The following is a 22,945-nucleotide window of genomic DNA, read 5'->3' on the forward strand; positions in this document are numbered from 1 at the left end:
AATGGGCTAAATACCTCAGTGTCCAGCGAAGATCCTCCATAGGGCGGCCATTTTCCGATGCCTGTGCAGCGAAAAATCCGTCCTAAAGCCATTTTACACAGCAGGCAGCCATTTTGAAACCAGACGATCAGCTGTATTGAGCGTCGTAATGTGAAGAATCGGTTCCTGAAGCAGGGAACCAATCGTCAGGAAGCGAATTTTGCCCATTAAAACATCGTTTTGCGATCACAAAAGCGATCACAAAAACCTCATCAAGCGGATTCCTCATTTAACAAGGTAATCGTTAAGCGAGGCACCAATGTAGAGGTATTTAAGTTGACTTTAACTTTGTTGTTTAATTTGAATTGTGTGTTTATAGTTGTTTCTTGATGTGTACCACCCAAAGTGACCACTAGTCAGATGGACGGTCTAGAACTTTAAAAAATAAAATAAATGAGCATACTTAGAAATAGTGATGGTATGGAAAGGTGGTGCTTTTACGATATTGAACTTTGGACTCAAAAACAGGAAGTGAAAAAATCTGAGTTCTTATCATGATTGTAGCAAACACCTAGGAGTCTGTGAAAGGTTATGTTTATCTTGCAATTACACAAGAGATCTTAATGGCCAAATGTCAAAGGAAAGCCCCCAGAGAATGTTGATGTGCCTTCCTCATTTGTGACAGAACTAGTCTCTGGGTATGAATAGTTTTATGGCAACCTTTTCTGAAATGGATGCTTTGTGGCTCATGTTCTGTCTGCTAGAATGTCTTCCACAAGAGTGCATATATAGGTTTGTCTTCCACTATAGTGCATATAGTGGAGAAACAAATACTGTATACTCTTCATGATGTTCACTCCACCTTTTGACAGCAATATGGATCTTTATTTACCTCACACATGAGAATAAGAATCATCAAAGTTTTTCTCCACACGTGTGGGATGGCAAGAGTTTTCTCTCTTGATAAGAGTTTTTTGCATCTGCAAAAATATTTGCTAAGCTGCAGTAGCTTTTTACAATGTGAGGGTACAAGTATGGGAGGCGCAGTGACTAAAAAAATTGAACGATGATACTCTGTTTAAATAAATCCAATTTAAAAATATTTAACAGGCTTTTCATTCAGTTTGATTGCTGATTTCCATCAGAATTCAACCAGTTTCACTGACAGTAGGTAAAATGTAAATAAATAATAGTTAATGAAATGGGTTTCAGAGTATTTCTTCTTTATACCACCATGGTAAAACAGTTTGTAGACCAGTTCTCAATTAATTGAATTTTGGTTAAACAAACTATTTCTTCTACCTACACTGTAATATAAATGATAGCCACAGCAGTATTGTCTTCTGCAGACCAAGCATGTTCACAATGAATTTGTCCCTGAAAAAAAAGAAAAACTTCCAATTGTTATTTACGCTCAGTATGCCTTCCTTCTGGTTCTATCAGAATCATGTTAGAACAGGTATGCTTAGTACCAGTTTCTCCTTTAGACCTTGTTTAATGTGAAAAGGCCTGTACCTGCAATAAATCCTGCCATTATTTTCCTTCTGACTCAAATTTAATTACAGGAACTATCCATGGTAGTAATGTACTGTAGTTAGTTTCAGTTTAGCTGAATATATGTATGTTCAGTATTGTTTGTGAGTAATAACTGGGAAGTCCAGACTGCACTCTTTATCATGTTGCATTTTGTTGTAGGTCTTTTCATTATCATTGCATGTTGTGTCGACAGTAAGGTTCCAAATGGATCTCCCCTCTCTTCTACTCTTTGAGCTTTGGGGGACAACATAAGACCATCCATCCATGCTAGGCAACATTCCTGATGATGTTCTCCTGAGGTCCTATGGACAGATTTTTTGGGCTCCAAAAGATCTCCTGTATGAAGAATTAGTGCACTGGTCCTTACATCTCTGTTACTGAGGTTCCAGCACTTCTGGTTTAGAACACTTCTGGTTAGAACATAAACCATTTCATGTCTGCATGAACATTAGACAGAGTTGTTGTTGTGACTACTTCCAGATTACCTACAGTGCACTGGTCCTTACATCTCTGTAACATCAATGTTCCCATAACCCACAGTGTGCTGTCATGTCATCATGGTGAGATTAAATTGGGAAAGTTTCCAGCTTGGTTGGTGGGCTTTCTGTGGATCACCAGGAGAACATATCACCATGATGACAGCAATAACCTAACTCTCCAAGAGAGGGATTTTAAGCCTGTGCTGAATCTGAACACTGGCATGGTTGCCCAGAGTTAGAACACTGTTAGGGAGGAGTAAGAGGCCAGAAGTACATTGGCAATATACATCAATGTATTAGCTTCGGGACATAACCTTGGATAGAGAAAATATTTCAGTGCTATGTAAATTCCAAGCAGAATTGGAAATTAGGAGAGTAGAAAATTGAAAGTAGATGAAAAGTAGATGAAAAAGGACCTTGGGGAAAAAGAGGCTCAAGTAGTCTGGAAGTTCAGTCAGCAGTCAAGAAGAGAAACAGAAATGACAAAACAGGAGGAAAGATAGGATCACCTTTGAATGGAAGCACCCAGGGAGGACATGTCACTCTGCGAAACAGAACAGAACATATCCACCAATGTCATGAAACATGATAGGGTGGAAATCCAAGCATGAACAAAAGGGAAGATGTACCATACCTTTGTTAGTTGTGGCAGCTCCTTGCCAGATTGATTGTAATATTGGAAACCTGCCCCTGATCTTAGTATATTGGGGATGTTGTGTGCATCATATGGATCAGGGAACCTCAAATAACATCTACCGTGCTAATATAGTTTTCTTTTTTCATTGTCTGTAAAACAACAGTGAAGCACTACACCATTGTCTTTATTCTAAAGGAAATTAGTAATCCAGCAACAAGTACTATACTGCTATGCATGGATGGTGGAAAATTCTATTATCATAAGTATTTTGAGATTGGGTTTCATACAGCTTGTACCTGCAAGTATTGATTCATTTCATACTCCAGGGGAATGAACTATTGCCAGTTATAAACATTTTGCCTATTAAGGATGGGGCTTTTAATAGGCAAAATTCTGCTAACTAAATGATGCTTGTCGATGAGGTTGCTCCTGACCAAAACCCTACTATTATTGGTTCACTGAAATGGACTCCAAATACTCATGTAAACCCTGTATGAGTGGGATTCTTGTGGGTAAAAGTGTTTTTAAACTGCATTTTTGAATGTTTTGTTTATTGTTTGCTGTATAAAGTTGCCTGGTAACATTTTGGGTGACTCACAGCAGAAAATGGTAAATGACACAATTAAGAAAAATACAGTAGTATCAGATCACAACAATCTGGAATATTAAAACTGTACAAAGTAATAAAGATTAAAAACAAAAAGGTGGCACTGTGAACACTAACAGTATTAGATTTATTTGAGTTTTTCTGGATCACAATCTACTTCCTCAGACACATCTGAGGGAACTGAGGGTGTGTCTGAGGAAGAGGATTTTTAACTCACAAAAGCTCACATTGAAATAAATTTGTTAGTCTTAAAGGTATCACAGTTCTTGTTTTTATTTTTATTGTACAGTCGTGGCCAAAAATATTGGTACCCTTGCAATTCTGTCAGAAAAGGCAACTCTTCTCTCAGAAAATTGTTGCAGTTGCAAATGTTTTGGTACTCACATGTTCATTTATTTGGTTTCATTGGAACAACACACACACACACACACACACACAAAATACAGAGAAGAAAAGTCAAATCTGATACAGTGCCACACAGAAACCCCAAAATACACTGGCCAAAATTATTTACATCCTTAACTTAATATTTGGTGGCACCCCCTTTGGAAACAAATAACTGAAATCAGTCGCTTCCTGTAACCATGAATGCTTTTCTTACACCTCTCTACTGGAATTTTGGACCAGTATTCTTTTGCAAACTGGTCAAATAGGTGTTGTTGTCATTACTTCCATTTTTTTAACAGGCAGGTTGTTTGGAAAGATAGAATGGGTAATAGTATTGAAAAGCTCTGATAGGTCTGAAATAATCAGCAGATTCTCAGCCTCCCATCTCCCTCTTGGTGGAAGTCATCAGAATAACCAGGAAAGTTGCATTTGCAGCATCTAGCATATATCCAGCTTGAAAAGGGTGAAGAAAATAAGGTTCACCCAGCAGTAACTAGAATTTACCAGTTGCCAGCTTGCCACTTCTTGAGCACCTCAACCAACCAATTAGCATGTATCTTATTTTCCTTTATGCCCTGCCGTATGATTCTGATTTTTTTTAAAAAACGAACTGTTCTTTCTTAAAATGCAGTGATGCACCATGATTCTGTTTTTGTAAAGCTTATCTATGCCATTGCATGTGCTACTGTCCAGACAATAGCTTAAATTTAGTATTTTACTGATGGCTACAAAAGACTTTACCTCCTCCTCCTCCTCCTCCTCCTTCTTTCCCATGGCACCACCCAACTGGCTCCCATAGGTTCCCTACCTTCCAGATATAGTTTTGGGGTTGCATGGGAGTTAGAGAGGAGACTTTGCACTTCTCACTCTCTCCCACCCATTCTGCGACTATGCCAGCAGAATACTTTCACTGTTGCCATTACTGGTGTGCTTTAGAACAAAACATTAATCCAGTTGTTTATCTATGGGTGGCTCCCATGGTGTTGGGACAATATTTAAATGATTCAAGTACTTGGATAGGGTCCAGTAATATGGGACTTCAGTCAGGAAAGATTCATGTAATTACGTCATTTCAGTTGTTACTCTACCTCTGTGGCACCAGTAAAGGACAGCTCAGTCAATTCAGATGGAGAGAATCGCATGTATGTCTAAAGAACATGAAATTGGTTGTTGTGGGTTTTTTGGGCTCTTTGGCCGTGTTCTGAAGGTCGTTCCTAATGTTTCGCCAGTCTCTGTGGCCGGCATCTTCAGAGCACTGTCCTCTGAAGATTCCGGCCACAGAGACTGGCGAAACGTTAGGAAGAACAACTTTCAGAACACGGCCAAAGAGCCCGAAAAACCCGCAACAACCATTAGATCCCGGCCATGAAACTCTTCGCGAATACATTGAACATGAAATTGTTCGATGCAATTTAAAAAGAAAACAAAACTAGTCATCATTTTTGCCTATTATGTATAGTGCTGTTCAGTATTGTCTGAACAACTACAGTGGACCCTCGACTTACAGACTTTTCGAGTTACACAAAATTTAGGTTCGACTTGGAGCCAGAGAATCGACCTGCAGACCAGAAAAAAACCAAAACGGAACAAAAATGGAACAAAAATGGCCGTTTACGGATTAATCGGTTTTCAATGCATTGTAGGTCAATGGAGACTCGACCTACAGACTTTTCGACCTGTAACCACTGTTTCAATACGAATTAATTCCGTAAGTAGAGGGTCCACTGTACATATATTTTGTCTGTTGTGATGCATAAGCTAAAAGTGCAGATGCAAATTCATTCAGTGTGCTCTCTAACTTGATATAAACATTCTAAATTGAAAACCTTAACTGTGACTGGATTGTGGCGCCTTTTGTTCTATGCATGTGAGAAATGTAAAAGTATTCCTGGCGTATGGCAACACAGGTATCTGCATTGAATCATTCTCCATGCCTACAAATGCTAGATATAATTACACAGATTATATCCTAATAACAAAGTAGGAAGAGCCAGTGTGATACAGTGGACAGAGTGATGGAGTCAAGGAGACCTGGGTTCCTGTTTGGCCATGGAAAATTACTATGCAGTGATACTGGTGTAACCAATCCTTAAATATCTCACATACCTTAAAAACCCTGTTAGGAACCCTCGAAGTTGAATGACACTTGATGGTGCATAACAACACAACCAAGTAGAACAGCAGTAGCTGTGAAAATTCACAGAGTGTAAATAGCAGATGGATAATTTTGAAATTGTTAGTTTGAACTCAGTATAACAGAGGTGATACCTGTTTCTTCAATATGTAATGTATTGTCTTAATTAAGTACAATATCTTGTTCAAATTGCAGGTATATTTGATAGAGCAGGAAATTAAGAAGAAACCAAAACAAATATTTTATAAATGTGGAAAGAGATCCTACATATGAAGTTAGCAATGGAATAATTAAGCTTTTAAATCCTTGGCTTTGACAGTGCTGTTAGTAGCAATAATAAGGTTCCTATAGAAAGCTACATTCTTTAGTGGAAACAGCTTGAGATAAAATCCTGTCTCAGTTGTAAACACAAGGATGACCTTATGCTCAGCTTGTTTTCTGTGTTTTAGCACAAATCATCCCAGGAGAGTTTATCCATATTTAAAGTGTTTATCTCTTAATATACTCACAAAGTGCTGGATGATTCAACCAACTGTTGCCTTGCTCTGACCAGAATGGTCTCTTTACAAACACTGATGGGAGTCCTAAACTGTTGTTTAAACCAGTGGGAATATTTTTTGAAAATAAATTTAGACTTCTGAGAAATTGGAATTTCTCTCCTTTCACTATATGTTGTAATTTTGTAAATACATTCAGTGCTTCTCAAAACTTTGAAGCTTTTGTCAAGTATTGCTCAAAATTCATTTTTAGAAAAAAGGTTTAGAAGATAAGTTATTGCTTTTAAATGTCGGTTTTATCACATGGCATAAAGCCTTATGAAATGGCTGCGAGTTGTAATGAAATTTGTAAGTAGGGTGAATCAGTGCTGTTACTTTAATGGTTTTGATTGTGGTGGAAAATTATTAAGGGTCTGTTTTTGGTTATATGCATTTTCTAGCCGGAGATCTGGCCAGTACACAATGAACCATGACAACTCTAAGAAGCCCTCAGGAAAACCCCCGTATAATCGCTCAGGTTCTCAGGATTCACTGGATGAATTATCCATGGATGACTACTGGAAAGAACTTGAAAACATCAATGAAACAAGAGGCAATAATCACGAAGAACAAGAAGTGGTTGTGGTGAAAGAGCCTGACGGTAATCAGTTAAACTAAGTACAGTGGTGCCTCACACAACGATGTTAATTGGTTCCAAAAAAATCAACGTTGTGTGAAACATCGTTCTGTGAAACACCATTTCCTATAGGAATGCATTGAAAACCGGTTAATCCGTTCCAATTGGAACGGATTGCCGTCTTTAAGTGAAAAAACCCATAGGAAACATCGTTGAGTGAAACAATGTTTCCTCCATTGGAATGTATTGAAGCCGACTCAATACATTTGAATGGCTTTGCGAAGTCCTTTTTCGCTCCTGTAAAAGTGCCTTACAATGTTTGGAATAGGTTTTAAATGCTTGCAATCATTAGCCCACCTCCTGAACCCTATGCAAACTTAATTTGGTGTTGTTCTGAGTCGTCTTTAATTTTTGGTGATTTTTTTGAATTTTCTCTCATTGGAATGCATTGGATGGAAAGTTCAATGCAATCCAATGAGAGAAAATTCAAAAAATCACCAAAAATTAAGGACGACTCAGAACACCAAATTAAGTTTGCACATGTTTCACAAGGTGCATTATGGAATCCAAGCATTTAAAATAGGTTTCAAACATTTTAAGACACTTTTAAATGAGCAAAAAGGGACATCGTTAAGTGAAATTCCCCCATAGAGAACATAGTTAAACAATGGGGGAAATTCCTCAAAAAAACCCATCGCTGTGTGAATTCATCGTTGTATGAAGCAATCGTTGTGCGAGGCACCGCTGTAACACCATTTCTCTTCTTTAAATTTAGAAGACTCGGATTCAGACCTTTCAGTCTTTGCATCTGGTTCCACACCCTTGGTACAAAATTAAGGCTCTTCTCTTTCTTTCTTTCTTTCTTTCTTTCTTTCTTTCTTTCTTTCTTTCTTTCTTTCTTTCTTTCTTTCTTTCTTTCTTTCTTTCTTTCTTTCTTTCTTTCTTTCTTTCTTTCTTTCTTTCTTTCTTTCTTTCTTTCTTTCTTTCTTTCTTTCTTTCTTTCTTTCTTTCTTTCTTTCTTTCTTTCTTTCTTTCTTTCTTTCTTTCTTTCTTTCTTTTCTTTTTTTTTACTCCAACCCTCAGAATTCTCTAATAATTCACCAGGCAAATTTCTGGGAATTTCAGCCTACCTCTGAGACCTCATGGCCTCCTCTGGTCTGTGTTTCGTATTGTAAATGTTCTTTTTTTTTTTTTTTTTTTTTTTTTAAGGAGGCACTTGCACTGCTTCCTGGGAGTTGTAATCCTTTAGAAGGCACTCTCTAGAAAACCTCGTGGGCAGTGAGACTACAGCTCTCAGGAAGCATCATGACAGTTTCCTTTTAAAAAAATGAATCAGAAGTTCAGACTGCAGGAGGCTGCGTGGTTTTGGAGGTAGGTTCTTCTCCTGGAGAGTGAAATGTAAGTGTCTGTAGCTGTGTGTTTCTGGGCGTAGATATTTTGACCACAAACTGTTTTGAGATCTGGTGTACTTCGTTTGTTTTATAGGTTGCCTTTCTCCTGATAAGGGGACCCAAGGCAGGTCATAATATTAAAAGAACAGAATAAAAAAACATAGTAAGTTAAACATTAAATGTTGGTTAAACTATAATTAATTTAAATTCAATTTGATGTTCTGGGACTCAGTTGTGATTGTTTAAAGCCTGCCTGAAAGGATGGGTCTTCGGCTGATGGCAGAAGGACAGAAGGGAGGGCCCAGCCTCATCTCCTGAGGGAGAGCATTCCATAACCTGGGAGCTGCCTCTAGTATCCCCATCAAACATGCCTGCACTGGCAATGAGACCAAGAGAAGGGTTTCTTCTGACAATCTCCTTTGATTTGCATTGGACTCGGAAAGGAACTGCAAAAAGGAGTGAGATTCCTTACACGCTAAGGATGTCCATTGCCTTTGCTCTAGAAGGAGAGGTTGATTCTTCTCTGCTGAAACGGTTAAATGAGCTTACTGGCATCCATTGTACAACATCCTTTGTCTCCATTTAATCTATTGGTTTTATTCTTAGAAATAGTCTGGTTTTTAATGTTTGGTTATTTCTAGCAAATCAAAGACAATCTCATTTTGAGATACTTTTTATACTCTGGAAAAAATCATTTTCTTATCTTAAATTTAGATATAAGACCTCTATTAACTGTTAAGCAAGGAAGGAAACTATTAATCATATAATAAGACAGACATTTCTTTTAAAGTATGGTTTCAGTGCTAATCTAATAAATGTTCATGAAAGATATGCTTCTGACTGTTGTGTGATGTATAGACTGTTCTTTATTAAGAACCAGCTTTTACTTAGGAAAAAATAGTGTAATACTTGAATAAAACTTTTTTAAAAAGTACTGTGTCTTTAACTCTTAATCTAGTTTTCTATTAGCAATCCTAATTTTTTCAGGATAATAGATAATAGCTTTTGCAGCCAAAGTACAAAAGAATGGCACAAGTAGTACTAATAATATAGCAGCTGAAATCCTGTTGCTTGCACAGTAAGTTGCAGTAGAGTAGGTCCATTGAATCAAGGTGGATTCTGTGTAAGTTCCATTGATTTAAATGGGCATGCTCTGATTGTGACTGAGGATATGATCACATGGGGAAATAGAATGCATTTTGGACTACTTGTGGAGTAGTCTGGTGCGATCTATTTTCCGGCAGTTGCATGGCTGCAGCACAACCCAATCAATGCCCAAGGTTTTTTTTTGGACCAGTTGTTCAACTACTAGTTTTTGGGGCAGGGCTAGAACAATTCCCTGGTAGATGGAAGGAGTCCCTTAAAAGGCAATCCTAATTTTTAGGGTTTTTTTTTTTTTTTTAAGGATTTTTAGGATAATTTTTAGCACACTGCAGAGGGATCTTTCCTGGTGTGATCAGATGCATGCCTTTCCAGCTGTCTGATTGCATCCTTACTATGTACAGTAAGTCACAACTACAGTGGGCTGATTTGAATCAATGGAACTTAACAGTGGAGGTGACTTACTGAATCACCATTGATTCAGTGGACCTACATGAGTGCAACTTACTTTGCTAAGCAACAGGATTTTAGCTAATACCTGTAATTTAATTTTCAGGTAAAGGTAAAGGTTCCCCTTGACATTTAGTCCGGTCGTGTCCGACTCTAGGGTGCGGTGTTCATCCCCGTCTCCAAACTGTAGAACCAGCGTTTGTCCGTAGACAGTTTCTGTGGTCATGTGGCCAGTGCGACTAGACACGGAATGCTGTTACCTTCCCACTGTGGTGGTACCTGTTTATCTACCTGCATTTACATGCTTTCGAACTGCTAGGTTGGGAGGAGCTGGGACAAGCGTCGGGGGCTCACTCCATCGCGTGGGTTTGATCTTATGACTGCTAGTCTTCTGACCTTGCAGCACAGAGGCTTCTGCGGTTTAACCCGCAGCACCACCACGTCCCATTTAATTAAATTCTTGCAGAACTTCAATTATTAATTGAAAAGACTTAAATCTGTGGAGATATAGCCCTCCCATATGCCAGAAATAAATCAGATGGAGAACAACAGGGAATTTGCAATGAATGAGGGGCACTGGTCTCTTTGCCATTTATACATTATTTATTTATGCAATAAACAATGATGTATACAATTTATACATCATTGTTTATTGCATTGATGTGGAGGAAGTAGAAGGCGAGAAGAGAGTAGGTGAGTGGTCCTTAGGTTCACAAGCCTTCATGCATTTAACTTCATATTATGGTTGCCATTATTTATGAATGTGGCCAGTCTTGGTTTGCTGTGGGAGGGAGTCTGTGGGAATTCAATAAAGATTTTTTTATAAAAAAGTAGAAATATCTTCCACTGGCATCACCAGCATCTAGAGCTGTGGATGCTGTATTTTTCCCCATTCAAGTCAGTGTACCCCACTAGATTGCTCCACATGAGAAAACTAATTAAACAGCAGTTGGGATAAATGAGGAGAAGTAAAAACCTCTTCCTTCAGACTCACCAGAAAGTCTGATGAAGATTTTGGTCTTACTTTGGTTGCAGCCCCATTGCTTACTTATGGACCAGTGTTTCTCAACCTGGGGGGTCGTGATCCCAAGAGGGTCACAAAGTGTTTTCTGGGGAGTTGTGGGTCATTTAATTAGCCCCTTGCTAAATAATTTCTTCCTTGACCTTTTGGAGCCGGATATTACCGTTATCACATATGTGTATGTATGAGAAACAGGCCCTTTTGGGGGAGAAAGAAGTCTCTGCTTTCTGAAAAAGGATGGCCTTACCCCATTAAAAATGCTTTTTTATGCAAACTTGACACCTCCGTGTGTTGCAGGTTACTTGACTATTATAAAAGGGGGTCATGACTCGAAAAAGGTTGAGACCCATTGTTGTAGACAAAGTGGCGTATCAGAGGGAATACCCGTAAAGCTATAACTTAATATTTTAAATTGTCTGTATCCTCCTTTAAAAATATGTGTAGTTGGGCACATTGAGCATAATGTCTTCTATCGCAAACATATGACCTTCTGCCCTCTCCCACCTCTCACTTTCCCTTTTCTCTTACCTGGCTTAGAGGGGGAACTGGAAGAAGAATGGTTGAAAGAAGCCGGCTTGTCAAACCTCTTTGGCGAGGCTTCAGGAGACTCTCAAGAAAGTGTGGTGGTTTTGGCTACCCTCACTCGTACTCAGGCAGCAGCCGTGCAGAAGCGAGTGGAGACTGTGACACAGACCATGAGGAAGAAAAACAAACAGTACCAAGTTCCTGATGTGAGAGAGATCTTCAAGCAACAAAATGAGTCAAAGGAAAAAGTAAGTTCCTGGTTTGTGGTTTGGCTTGGCCTTTCTTAAAAATGCTGTCTATCAAAATAAGCTATTAGGGATTAATGGGAAGTAAGATACAGTCTTGTACCCTGGAGCAAGAATCACAACAAAGGGCCTTTCCTAGAAGCAGCTTTTAAACATTACATGCTGCTTATACACTATGTGAAGCCATTTTGTTTATTCTAGTTACATTTTGCCTTCCCTTTGTCCTCATAGCAACTTAGGCCAGACTGAAGGAGTATGATAGGCTCAAGGTCACTTGGTGGGTTTCATGACCAAAGGGAGAATTGCCTGCCTGCCATTCGTGCCAGCCTATGCCACATCCTGTGTGGGTTGGCACCATCCCGGTACTAGCTGTTTGCATTCAGTCAATTTGCCTTTCCATTGACAATCTGGAGTAGAAGAAGGTACTGTTTTCAATGTTGTGGCATTACCTTCCCAGCTCTGTTTAGTTGTGCTTTAGCATGTGTAATATTGAGAGGATTAGACCTGCCGCCTCTGTTGTCTTTTAATAGTAGAAGTGCAACTGTCTGAAGAGGATATAGCCGTTGCATCCAGATAACCTCCCCATATGTGGCAGTTCAGGATCACTTCAGTCTCCCCCAATTCAGACAATTAAAGGGATGATGTGGAAGGCTAGTACATTCCCCACAGTGTACGTCAACTCTACATACTTTAAATCACAACTGAATAGAACTATTGTGCTTCCCACTGAATCAGGATGAGAAATGTGTGTGTATTCCTTTTAAACTGGTGGAATTGCAGCTTTTGATAGAATAAGCAGCATGTTAAGTTCATTTAAATTTTTATCACTCAGCCACTTACTATTAATCTTTTTATTCAGTCCCTCTCTGTGTATATCTTATTTTAAATATCATATATGTATGTTTACATTTCTATCTCACCCAACTAGTAGCTAGGCTACTACTCTATATGTTTCTGTATAGATCATTGTATTGTGGAATATAACTATCAGATATAAAGTACACAGGAAGTTTATTATCATAATTAAGATATTAGCATTTCCAGTGTCACTTGTAATATAAAATATCCATTATATATTTTAGTATACAAAATTCATAACATAAACATTAAACAAAACATTGAAAATAAGGCAACTATAGCAGAGTGAAATCTAAAACAAACCACTAAAGATACAGGAAACCAATGTTGTGAAGTAAAAACCAAACAGAAGCTTTAAAAACCAAATATGCTTCTAGATCAGTCTGCAAATGGCATCCCAGCAGTGTTTCATGTTTAATCTGTGTTATCCAGACTTCTGTGAGTAGTACATTTCTCAAAGGAAGCCAGGATTCTATGCACAACAGTTGCATTCATTGGTATCCTTCTTTTACTGTGTTCATATGTCAACTTCCCCATTTAGAGGTTGAAAGTCTGTGACTCAACAGAGAAGGATAGCAATGTACTGAAATAAGAATGATCTCACTATCATTATTTCTGTTGGTTAAGTGCAGTGTCCGGGGGAAAGAGTAGCTACATATGCGGATGTGAACCTGTCCTTGGAGTAATGTGTGGATTGCATTTGTCCTGGAGAAAACAATTCCATTATACAAACTGCAGAAAAAGGTCAAGGTCTCTCCCATTTTTCTCAGGAATGATCTGATTTCTGTCTGCCAAATTGGAAGGAGCTTGAGTTATGTCCCAGTACTTTTAAAAAAAGGACTCAAGGACAGGCACACATGTACTTTATACTAAGCCATGTGCAAATGGTGGGTAGAAGACTCATTTCAAACTGCTCCTTTGTTAGGGGGCTGATTTGCAGAGATGACCCTGGGAAACTGCAGCTTGGCATAAAGTCCACTTTTTCTTGGGGCAGGATGGTCCCCATTTGGCTATGCTTTTGCTTCCAGGCCTCATTTTCTTGGCGAGTTATCCAAGGACTAGTTTTCTAAAACCCAAAGTTTCACTCACCAGTGGAGAAGAATTCAGAACTTCCAACGCACTGTCCTCCTTTCACAATCAGCACTTCAAAGCCCCCAAAGCTCATTTCTGAACCTGGCCATACCAGACGTCCCTTTAGCGTGCACACTATCTGCAGTTGAAAAGGCCAGACACCAAGTATATCTAGAAGTTGCTCTCCACACAGGGATTCTCTGAATGTTCCAAAATTCTTCTGTGACTATGCTCTTCTTTTCCATGAAGGTCTAGTTTTTCTATTCTGGCTAAGCTTCTGTAAATATTAGAGCTTGTTAGATTAATATTTGTATTAGACCACTTTCTAATTAAATATTAGAATACTTAATAATATCTGTGAAAGAGTAAGGTCATTTCATGCAGTGTCAGAGAACGTCAGACCCAGAGAAATTTCTAAGTTTAAAAATGGTGTTGTGGCAACCATTTCTTTGTACATTCTCCTCATATCCAACAACAATCAAGCACTCTGGAAATATTGTTTAGCTGTTTCCTGACAGTTTAATGGTAGCTGGGCCCCAGCTCTGCATTTGGGCATTTTATCTTTTCAGCCTGCTAACGGAGGTATTGGGATGCATGCATTGCTGAATGTTTTCATGTCCAGCTAGCTTCATAGTGGCAAAAATAAATCCATGTGTCAGGCTGCCCATTACGGTTGTTAACTGAAGTAGCCCAAGAACCAAACCTGATCCTGGCACTCTGACCATCTTCTAGGCAAATGTTGGAGTCCACTGAGAAGTCCATTGTGTAACTTCCGTGGGGATTCCCATTAGTCATGGAGCTTCTTCACATGTACCCTCCTGTAATTTTCTTGCACTGATGTTATAATCTGGGATCAGGATTGAGTATTGGTATCAGCATTGCAATGCTACTAATAAGATCAGATGGGAGCAATGCCATTTGACTATGATTTCTAAAAGTTTTATAAATTGTTTGTTTGTTTGTTTACTTACTTACTTACTTATTTGCATTTTAGGAAAGTAGCACCGAACACCAGTTTGTAAGAACAAGAGAAAGTAAGGATGAAGTACAAGAGGAAAGAAAAGAGGGTAAATCTGAACAAGATTTTTATATGGCTTTATTCTTTACAGTGCTCTTATAAATTATATTCTGTACTGTAGAGCAAGTGAAGATTTTGAAAATGTCTTATTGAAAGAAGTTCAATATATATCCAATAAAGGAAGCTCTTTTTGGCACACCCCAAGCCTCTTTTTGAAACATATCCAAGAAAACCAAGTTCCCTACCAGAACTGTGGATTTAGTTACTGGTTGGAATCTTCTTGATGCCTGCATAGATCTGTATAACTTGCTGCAGCTAATTGTATTTAATTAATGAAGTGCCATGTGCATCACTATTGTGCAGTCAGGTGCAGCGCATAACCAAGACAGACCCTAGCACCTTCTCATTTAACTGCAGTTAGCCATGGCAAGTTATGCAAACAGCAATAGGATTCTGGTCATTGAGTTCTGTTCTGAAGATAAATCAGTACATGCCTTTTTCATCCTTCAAATATGCATCCCTAAAATATCTCAGCATTTTACTGAATGTTTAAGCAGTAATGTTTCCTGTAATATACAAAAGATTTTCCATTACATTTTTAAAATTCCAGCTAATGTACAATTAATGTAGGTAAGTTCAGCCCTCAAAATAAGGGTATCATCCTAGCCCACTCAAGGCATTTGATGTGCATCATGACTGTCTGTTGACTTGTCATCACAGACATGGCAGCTCCTCACCAGAAACAGGGCAGCCTTCCCTTACTTTGTGACCGCCAGATGTCTTGGACAACAGTTCTATCAACCCCATTAGAATGGGTGGAAATCAGGGAAGGCTAGCACACGGGAACAAGAGCCACTAACTTTTCTGTTGCGTTACAGTTGCATTAGTTGCAGTAACATTACTTGTTGTTGAATAGCAACTCGGCCACCTGGTCTCTTTAACATGAACAGACTATGTGCGCATGAACTATATAGCTGCATCTCATTCCCTGTGTTGTGTTTTATATATTCCTGCCCTTTCAGCATATGTGAAACTCCTGAGAGAGAGTTTTAAAGGATTATTTATGGTAAACTACACCTGACATCTAGATTTCAGCTGAATCATTTTTTTAAATCCTTCAAATAAACCAGCCTTAGGTAAATTTTGAATACCAACTGTTTTTATAAATAAACATGAAGTAAAATCTGACAATATCAAAATGGTTGATTAAAAATCATACATAAGAGTCAGCAGAAAATGACCAACATCTTCCTCATCAGTGGAAGTAGGAGGCAGGTAATTAGCCCTTCCTTCTGCAGATCCCATGCCTAAAAAAAGGGGAATCAAGGGGTGAGGTGCTTTGAAACTCTCTGGAGCTGTCAGAGAGTTTCATACAGGTCAGGTGTTATGCAAGAAGTAGAAAGGTTCATTGGCCTCCAGCTTTCTAGTTGAAAGTCCCAGTGCTCCTTGTGAACATCACAATCAGTTCAAGCCTTGAAGACATCTGTACTTTCATACCTAATTTAATCCTAAACTAACTATAAGCCCAGAGGTCTTTTGTACCTTTATAACATAGGACTCATTACATAAAGGGTTTGTTCTTTTCTTCCATTGAAGTAAATGAATCATACAGTAAGCATGACTAACTTCTTTTCTAGACTAAAGTGAGCATAGAAAACAAACAGAATGAGATGGCTTCCATGTGACATTGCTATGGTTCGATTGTAGTTTTCACAAAGCAGCAAGTGAATGAATTAGAGCATGCAAAAGAAGGAAGGGGCACGTGAGGCTGAGGATTATTCATGTAACAGCCATACCACGTCTTGACAAATGTATGGTTTGCTGCAAACCAGGAAGCAAGTGGATGAACTGGTGCCTGCAAAGAGAAGAAGGAACATGGAAGGCTGAGTCATGTGTCCCCAAATCATATTTTGGCATGACCTGTAAGCCACCAGCTTTAACCAGTTCTAGTAGCTGTAATGGAAGAGATAAAACTGAATTATTTGGAGGTGGGGAATCTGCCCATTGAACTACTATATCTAGCTGTTGAGAATTTACAACCCTGGGTACATAATAGTATTTGTCCATCAGTAGAACAGACATGGCTGGCAGAGATTACTCCTCTGATTGCAGACTCTTGCATGCCACCCTAACTGGGTGGTGGTGGAGTTAAGTAGTGCAGGGTAGGAGAGGAAGAAGAAGTCCCATTAATAGTTTACTTGCATGGCAGTGCATAGAGCTTAATGATTTTAAAGCAGGCTGGATTTGGCTTTGCCTTAATGGAGAAAATTGAATCCCTCCATCTATAGATGTGTTTCCAAGGCATGAAAATAATACATTGGCAGGGTTGCATTATCTTTTGAAGTATAGACAGAGAAATACAGGTGAGGATCACGTGTGCAGTCCAGGTCTGAGACAAACAAAACTTAAAATAAGGAAATATAGTAAAAGGGGAAATGACAGACTTGGAAAAACAAGCATTAAGGTATGGTAGTCAAAAACACCAGTGTATATTTGCCTTTTTGTAAAAAAAAGGAGATGTACCTCCAAAGTAGGGGGGGAAAACAAAACACTACTTTATGGGCACTGAATAAGATTGCAACAACTGGACTCTTTTACACCCACACCCACAGAGAGAAATAAATATACTAATTAATGAACATGTTGCAAACATTTAAGCTTGAATTTGGGAAGCACAACAAAACCAGTAATTCAGATGTGCATGGAGGGTAAAAACATTATCAGTTAAGTGAGGGGCCCTCCCAGGAGCAATGACAAGCTTTTCATCCCTTCGGTTCAGCCGCTCGGCAGCCATTCACTAGTAAGAACAGTTTCAAAGATGGGAATGTTGCCAAACTGCTGGGTCAGCAGAAGGCAGAGAGGAGAATTGAAAAACACAGGCTTAATGCCAGTAGACTGTACTGTAGAGTCCTGGTCTGGAAAATTACCAAGCATTTATTTAAGAATTTCATAAACATCTGGTTCTTCTTTTCTAACATGTCTTTATGAGCCCTTTAGAAAAGAGGAAGTTCTGGAAGCTGGTTTCCATATGCTAATGCTCTGCAGCACTTAATGAAAAGGGCACAGCTAAGGCAGTCTGTGTCCTTCTGATATGCTACAACTGTTGGCAACTTCTCAGTACTGTGGGACTTTGCTTCCAGGATGAGAAAAAGGCGGAAATTCATTCTCTTTGCAGAGTTGTCCAGGCTTATCTGAGTACAAATGGCAGCACCTGTTCCTGGGCTGTGCCAGAGACTCTTCAAGAATAATCAACGTAGTTTCAGCAGAGCATGGTAGATTTTTGTTCCATTCTGTTTCCTAGCGGCAGGAGGCTTTGCCCATCCTTTCACAACTATCAGTGTCCTTGAAGTCAAATACAAAACTGAAACATTTTGGTAAATGTTGAAAATGTGTTAAGCACTTAGGGCTGTGAGCCAAGAGAGAAAGAAATCCTTTTCTCCCTGGCAATGTGCTATTAGTGTTCAGACAGAAGTTTAAAGTGAAAGCCCAAGGTCAAGAAAGTCCTGAGCAGGTTTTTGAGTTCTTTAGAACTCTTAATTAGGCTTGGTGGTTTCTTTAAAAGAAAAGGACAGGGTAAAAATATTTTAAATAATAAAAAATAAAAATAAATATTGATGCTAAGCAAAGCTCCCCTAGCTGCCCCACTTGATTGCCATTTTAAAGAATCTATTACTTGGTTGTTGTGGGTTTTTTTGGCTCTTTGGCCATGTTCTAAAGGTTGTTCTTCCTAATGTTTCATCAGTCTCTGTGGCTGGCATCTTCAGAGGACAGGAGTATCACTCTGTGCTCTGGTGCAGTTTGTTTGGGAGTTGAGTATTTAAAGCTGTTGGACCAGCTTTTGTTCTTTTCAGGAGATGGGTGATTGTGGTGATCAGTGTCTTTTTGTTGTGGGTGTATTGTTGTGATAAGGAGGAGAGATGATCTGTCACTGTGATTGATGGGTGTCGTTAGCTGGTCTTTTGTGTGTAGTGATCACTGGTTCTTGTAGCTGGGTAGAGTTTGTTGACCTATTGCAGGCTGTATTTTTCAGTGCTGGGAGCCAACGTTTGTTGAATTTTAAACTACTTTTTTGTTGAAACTCTGCTGGTGTTTGTGGATTTCAATGATTTTCCTGTGCAGTCTAATGTAATGATTGCTGGTGTTGTCCAGTACTTCTGTGTTTTGAAATAGGATTTCATGTCCAGCTTTTTTCAGGGCATGTTCAGCTACTGCCGATTTTTTTTAGTCTGCAGTGTCTCTCATGTTCTTTGATTCTGGTGTGGATGCTGCATTTTGTGGTCTCAATATACACCTGTCCACAACTGCATGGTATCCGGTATACTCCTGCAGTGGTGAGGGGATCCCTTCTGTCCTTTGCTGACCGTAACATTTGTTGTATTTTCGTGGTGGGCTTGAATACTGTTTGTAGGTTGTGTTTTTTCAAAAGTTTCCCCATGTGGTCCGTGAGTCCTTTGATGTATGGCAGAAATGCTTTATTTGTGGGTGTCTGTTTTTCTTCTTTAGTTTGGTGTTGTTTTATTGGTCTGATGGCTCTTGTGATTTCTTTTTTGGAGCAGCCATTTGCCTGTAGGGCCCAATTCAGATGGTTGAGTTTGGTGCTGAGAAATTGAGCTTCACAGTTCCAGTTTGCACGGTCTACCAGTGTTTTGATTATGCCTCTTTTTTGCTGTGGGTGGTGGTTGGTGTTTTTGTGTAGGTTCCAGTGTGGGTGGGTTTTCTGTAGACCTTGTGTCCCAATCGGAGGTTGGTTTTGTGTACAACCATGACATCTAAGAATGGGAGTTGGCCCTCTATTTCTTTTTCCATGGTGAATTGTATATTCGGGTGGATGCTGTTGAGATGGTTTAGAAATTCTTCCAATTTTTCTTCACCGTGGTTCCAAATTGTGAAGGTGTCATCCACATAGCGGAACCATACTGTGGGTGAGAAGGGTGCTGAAGCCAGGGACTGTTTTTCAAAATGCTCCATGTAGAAGTTTGCTATAACTGCACTGAGGGGGCTCCCCATGGCCACTCCATCTGTCTGTTCATAGAATTCATTATCCCACTGAAAATATCTGGTCATTAGGTAGTGTTGGAAAAGGGCCTTGATGTCTTATGGAAAGATCTGCTGGATGAATGTCAGAGTGTCCTTTATTGCTTCATTAGTGATTAGGGATACTACATCAAAACTGATCAGTCTGTCCCCACGGTTGAGTTTTAGGGTGCTGATCTTGCTTATGAAATGTCCTGAGTCTTTGATGTAGGATGAGGTTTGTCCAATGTGGGTCTGTAGGAGGGTGGCTAGGTATTTGGCTAATTCATACATTGGGGAGCCAATGGCACTTACAATGGGCTTGAGTGGGATATAGTCCTTGTGGATTTCTATTACTTGCCTTCCTCCTCATCTTTAAAGACACATCTCTTCACAGGAATAAAAAAGGATGTAAATAGAAACACCTGACTGTAAAGTTTGAATCCTCCTGCCCCTTATGGACCCATGTCCTTAAGGGGCAGGGTGTGTGTGTTTCTATTTATTTTAAAGTTAAATCTGGTCTTAATAGTTAGATTTCCCTCACGTTTGTCTTAATAATCAAAAATTACCTCATTCATCTTGTCTTATAAAGAAGGATGACAGCTTCCTCATAATGCAATGGTCAGAATATTGTCCATTAGTTACAATATTGTTTTGTTAAGCTAAGGATAATGGTGGATTATTATCAAGGATATTCACATGGATGTTCAAAAATGAAGTATACAGTTGTTCTCAAGGTGAAACAAGAAAGGCGTGTGGACCCAGGTGGGATGCCCATGGGCGTATTGACTGAGCCCCTTAAATAAAGATGCCAGTCACTTCATAGGAAGGAAAAGGTGTATAATAAATGGCCATGGCTTTATTGGTTATAGCAAACAATAGCTTTGGGCAATGTAAGGTACCAGATCCAAGCACTGGATGATCCATCTGCTGTCTGATGCATCCTACTAGCCCTCCTGTTGGGTACCTGCAAAATGACAGTGAATCGGGCTCGCTCCTCAGACATAATACCACTAAGTAGGACTTACCCTCAACTGTGAATGATGAAACTTAAAGTACCTCCCTAAGTTAGGTGTACTCATCTGTTTACCCACAAGATCCCTATAGTTCTCTCTGACTGGAGATAGCAGCCAACTTGCCCCCATTCTCCAAAACTGAATCTAGACCTTAGTGCACAATTGTCCACCCTCATCTGATTCCCCCAGTGTTATGACAAAGTAATGAGTTATTAAAATTATTCATGTCCACAAACGCCATTGAGTCCCTCTTTATGCAACATCCCAGAGTGAATGTCCTTCCTGCTAACCAAGTTCCAATAAATATACACAAGGTGGACCAGAGTGGAAAATTCTCCTCTCAGGTGTACCTGCCAGGAGACCTGCCTCTCAGCCAGCCATTTGTAGGTCAGAAACTTCTGGATGGTCACAAGGACCAAGACAGAGGGGCTGTAGAATGGGTTAAGGCCATGTTACCTACCTACATTTAGTTTGAACATGTGGCATACCATGTGTGGCACTGTTATGAATAACATGCTAAGTATACTTCTTTTATATTGGGTATACACATTCCAAAGTTAAATATGTTTGTCTGGGAACTCACGGATAGTATTGGAGTCTTTGTTCAATATTTAAAATAAGTGTGTCTATTTTAATATATAACACTGAGACCTTCATATGTAGCAGAATGAGTGACAAAAAAACAGTTTCCCATTATTGAGTAGAGGTGGTGTATGACATATTTGAATGGGTGTGTGTGTGTGTGTGTGTGTGTGTGTGTGTGTCTACATGTGCATGCATTAATTTTAAACTCACCGGAAGTTGTAAACTACTACAGGTGGAAAGTTAAAGACCTACAGTACTCTGTTCTATCTAGCACCTGTTTTGTTACACATGAATAGTCTAGTCCCTCCATAGGTGGATTTTTTTTAAGCCTAGGGATCATGATGGAGAACTTTGAAACAATATTGACTTTTTTTTTAAAGGACAAAAAAAAATTAAAATTGTAAATCAGGAAAGCTGGAACAAAGTTAAGACTCTATTACTGATTCTATTCATTCGACTGACTCCCACACAGCCCTTCTGTGTCTGTGAAAGGGCTGTGTTGTTGTGGGATCCCAATACTATGGCAGCAGAGAGACCATTTTTACTGATCTCTCTTCTTTTTCCTGCAGCCTCCTCAGTGCTTCCTAGGCGGTTCCAGGATGTCAGTCCTCCAGCATAGAATTTTAGGAGACATGGTGTGCAAAAAAAAAGAGCAATCCAGGAAATGTTGTATCCTCTTACATGAGATGTAACTGAAACATTTCTTGACCAGACCCCTGTGAGCCTATGGATTCAGTCCTTTAATAAGCACTATTTTAAAAAAAAACCCTGTGGGGATATGCTGGTCAGTCTTCTGCTCCCCCCCCCCTCGAATTGAAAGTGTAAAGAAGCTATATTTAAAATTAATGGCTATTCTTTTCATTCCCCTTCTTCATTACATTTAGCTCATAGTGAACATGTTGATGATAACCACCCAAGCGAGGATGTGCCAATGACTGAAACGGACATCAATTTGGAAATATCATTTTCTGAACAGGCAGCTAATCTCAAAGACAACCCAATAAACAAAATGTCAAAGAGCAACGAAGATGATACGCTCCTTCCTGTATGTTGTTTTGTTTTCTTGCTGTAGTTACCTTCACTTTTGCTATTTTTGTATGTCTTCCACATCTGCAAAATTGCATAGGAACACTTTTTGAGTTAGAAGAACCTATGCATTTTACATTTTGCTCATAGTTAGCGCAAGGCCATCCCATTGTCATACATGCTGTCCGCATATTACCATGGATGTCTGAAGCAGGGTGGTTGGTGCTCATAAATGTTTCTAGATCATGGAACCTCATGTGAGATTTCACCATGTCTGTGGACAAAAATCTATGCTTGTGTAGACAGTGGAAGTGATGCCTGGGTGCATCATTTATTGATTGATTTGGAGTTCTATAGATATTTTACTCAGTGAAGGCCTGCTTTATATGAGTTCAGCTGAGGGAAACATATGCAAGTAGCAAATTAGATAGCAGGGTATTCGGCTAATCATAGAAAACTGTATGTAAAGTTTAAGACTTTAAGTGTCAAACTTAAGGAGAAGTGTATTCCCTGTGATTAGCATTTTTTGTCTCAGAGTTGTGTTTCCTACCCTTGCAAATTAAGTCGATGCTTAGAATCAAGATACATGTGTAAGGAAAAATATGAGTAAAGGAAGCAGACATCTTTCATCACTTGAGAGAGCACTGCTTCTGTATCCATACTAGGTATATTGTCTAGATGTACCCAGAGTTTATCTTTGGACAGAATAGATGTTCAGATATTTCATCTCTGCTGTTACATCTGGATTCTCTA

At 39.2% G+C, this 22,945-nt stretch overlaps 1 protein-coding gene across 5 annotated transcripts in view; it reads left to right on the forward strand.

The window, feature by feature from the left end:
* The window catches only part of ARHGAP18 (Rho GTPase activating protein 18), a 107,009-nt gene that overhangs the window by 47,274 nt on the left and 36,790 nt on the right, over nt 1-22,945 (forward strand). For all 5 annotated transcript variants that reach the window (XR_013540629.1, XM_078383375.1, XM_020790731.3 and 2 more), the window contains exons 2-5: nt 6,697-6,896; nt 11,373-11,608; nt 14,529-14,601; nt 22,051-22,211. Coding sequence is in view for 4 of the 5 variants with exons in the window: in XM_078383375.1 (XP_078239501.1) it covers nt 6,697-6,896; nt 11,373-11,608; nt 14,529-14,601; nt 22,051-22,211 (670 nt within the window). In the remaining variant the exon portion in view is untranslated. The remainder of the gene's footprint in view (nt 1-6,696; nt 6,897-11,372; nt 11,609-14,528; nt 14,602-22,050; nt 22,212-22,945) is intronic.

The sequence above is a fragment of the Pogona vitticeps genome, chromosome 1 (genome assembly GCF_051106095.1).
Source record: "Pogona vitticeps strain Pit_001003342236 chromosome 1, PviZW2.1, whole genome shotgun sequence".
NCBI classification, from domain to species: Eukaryota; Metazoa; Chordata; class Lepidosauria; order Squamata; family Agamidae; genus Pogona; species Pogona vitticeps.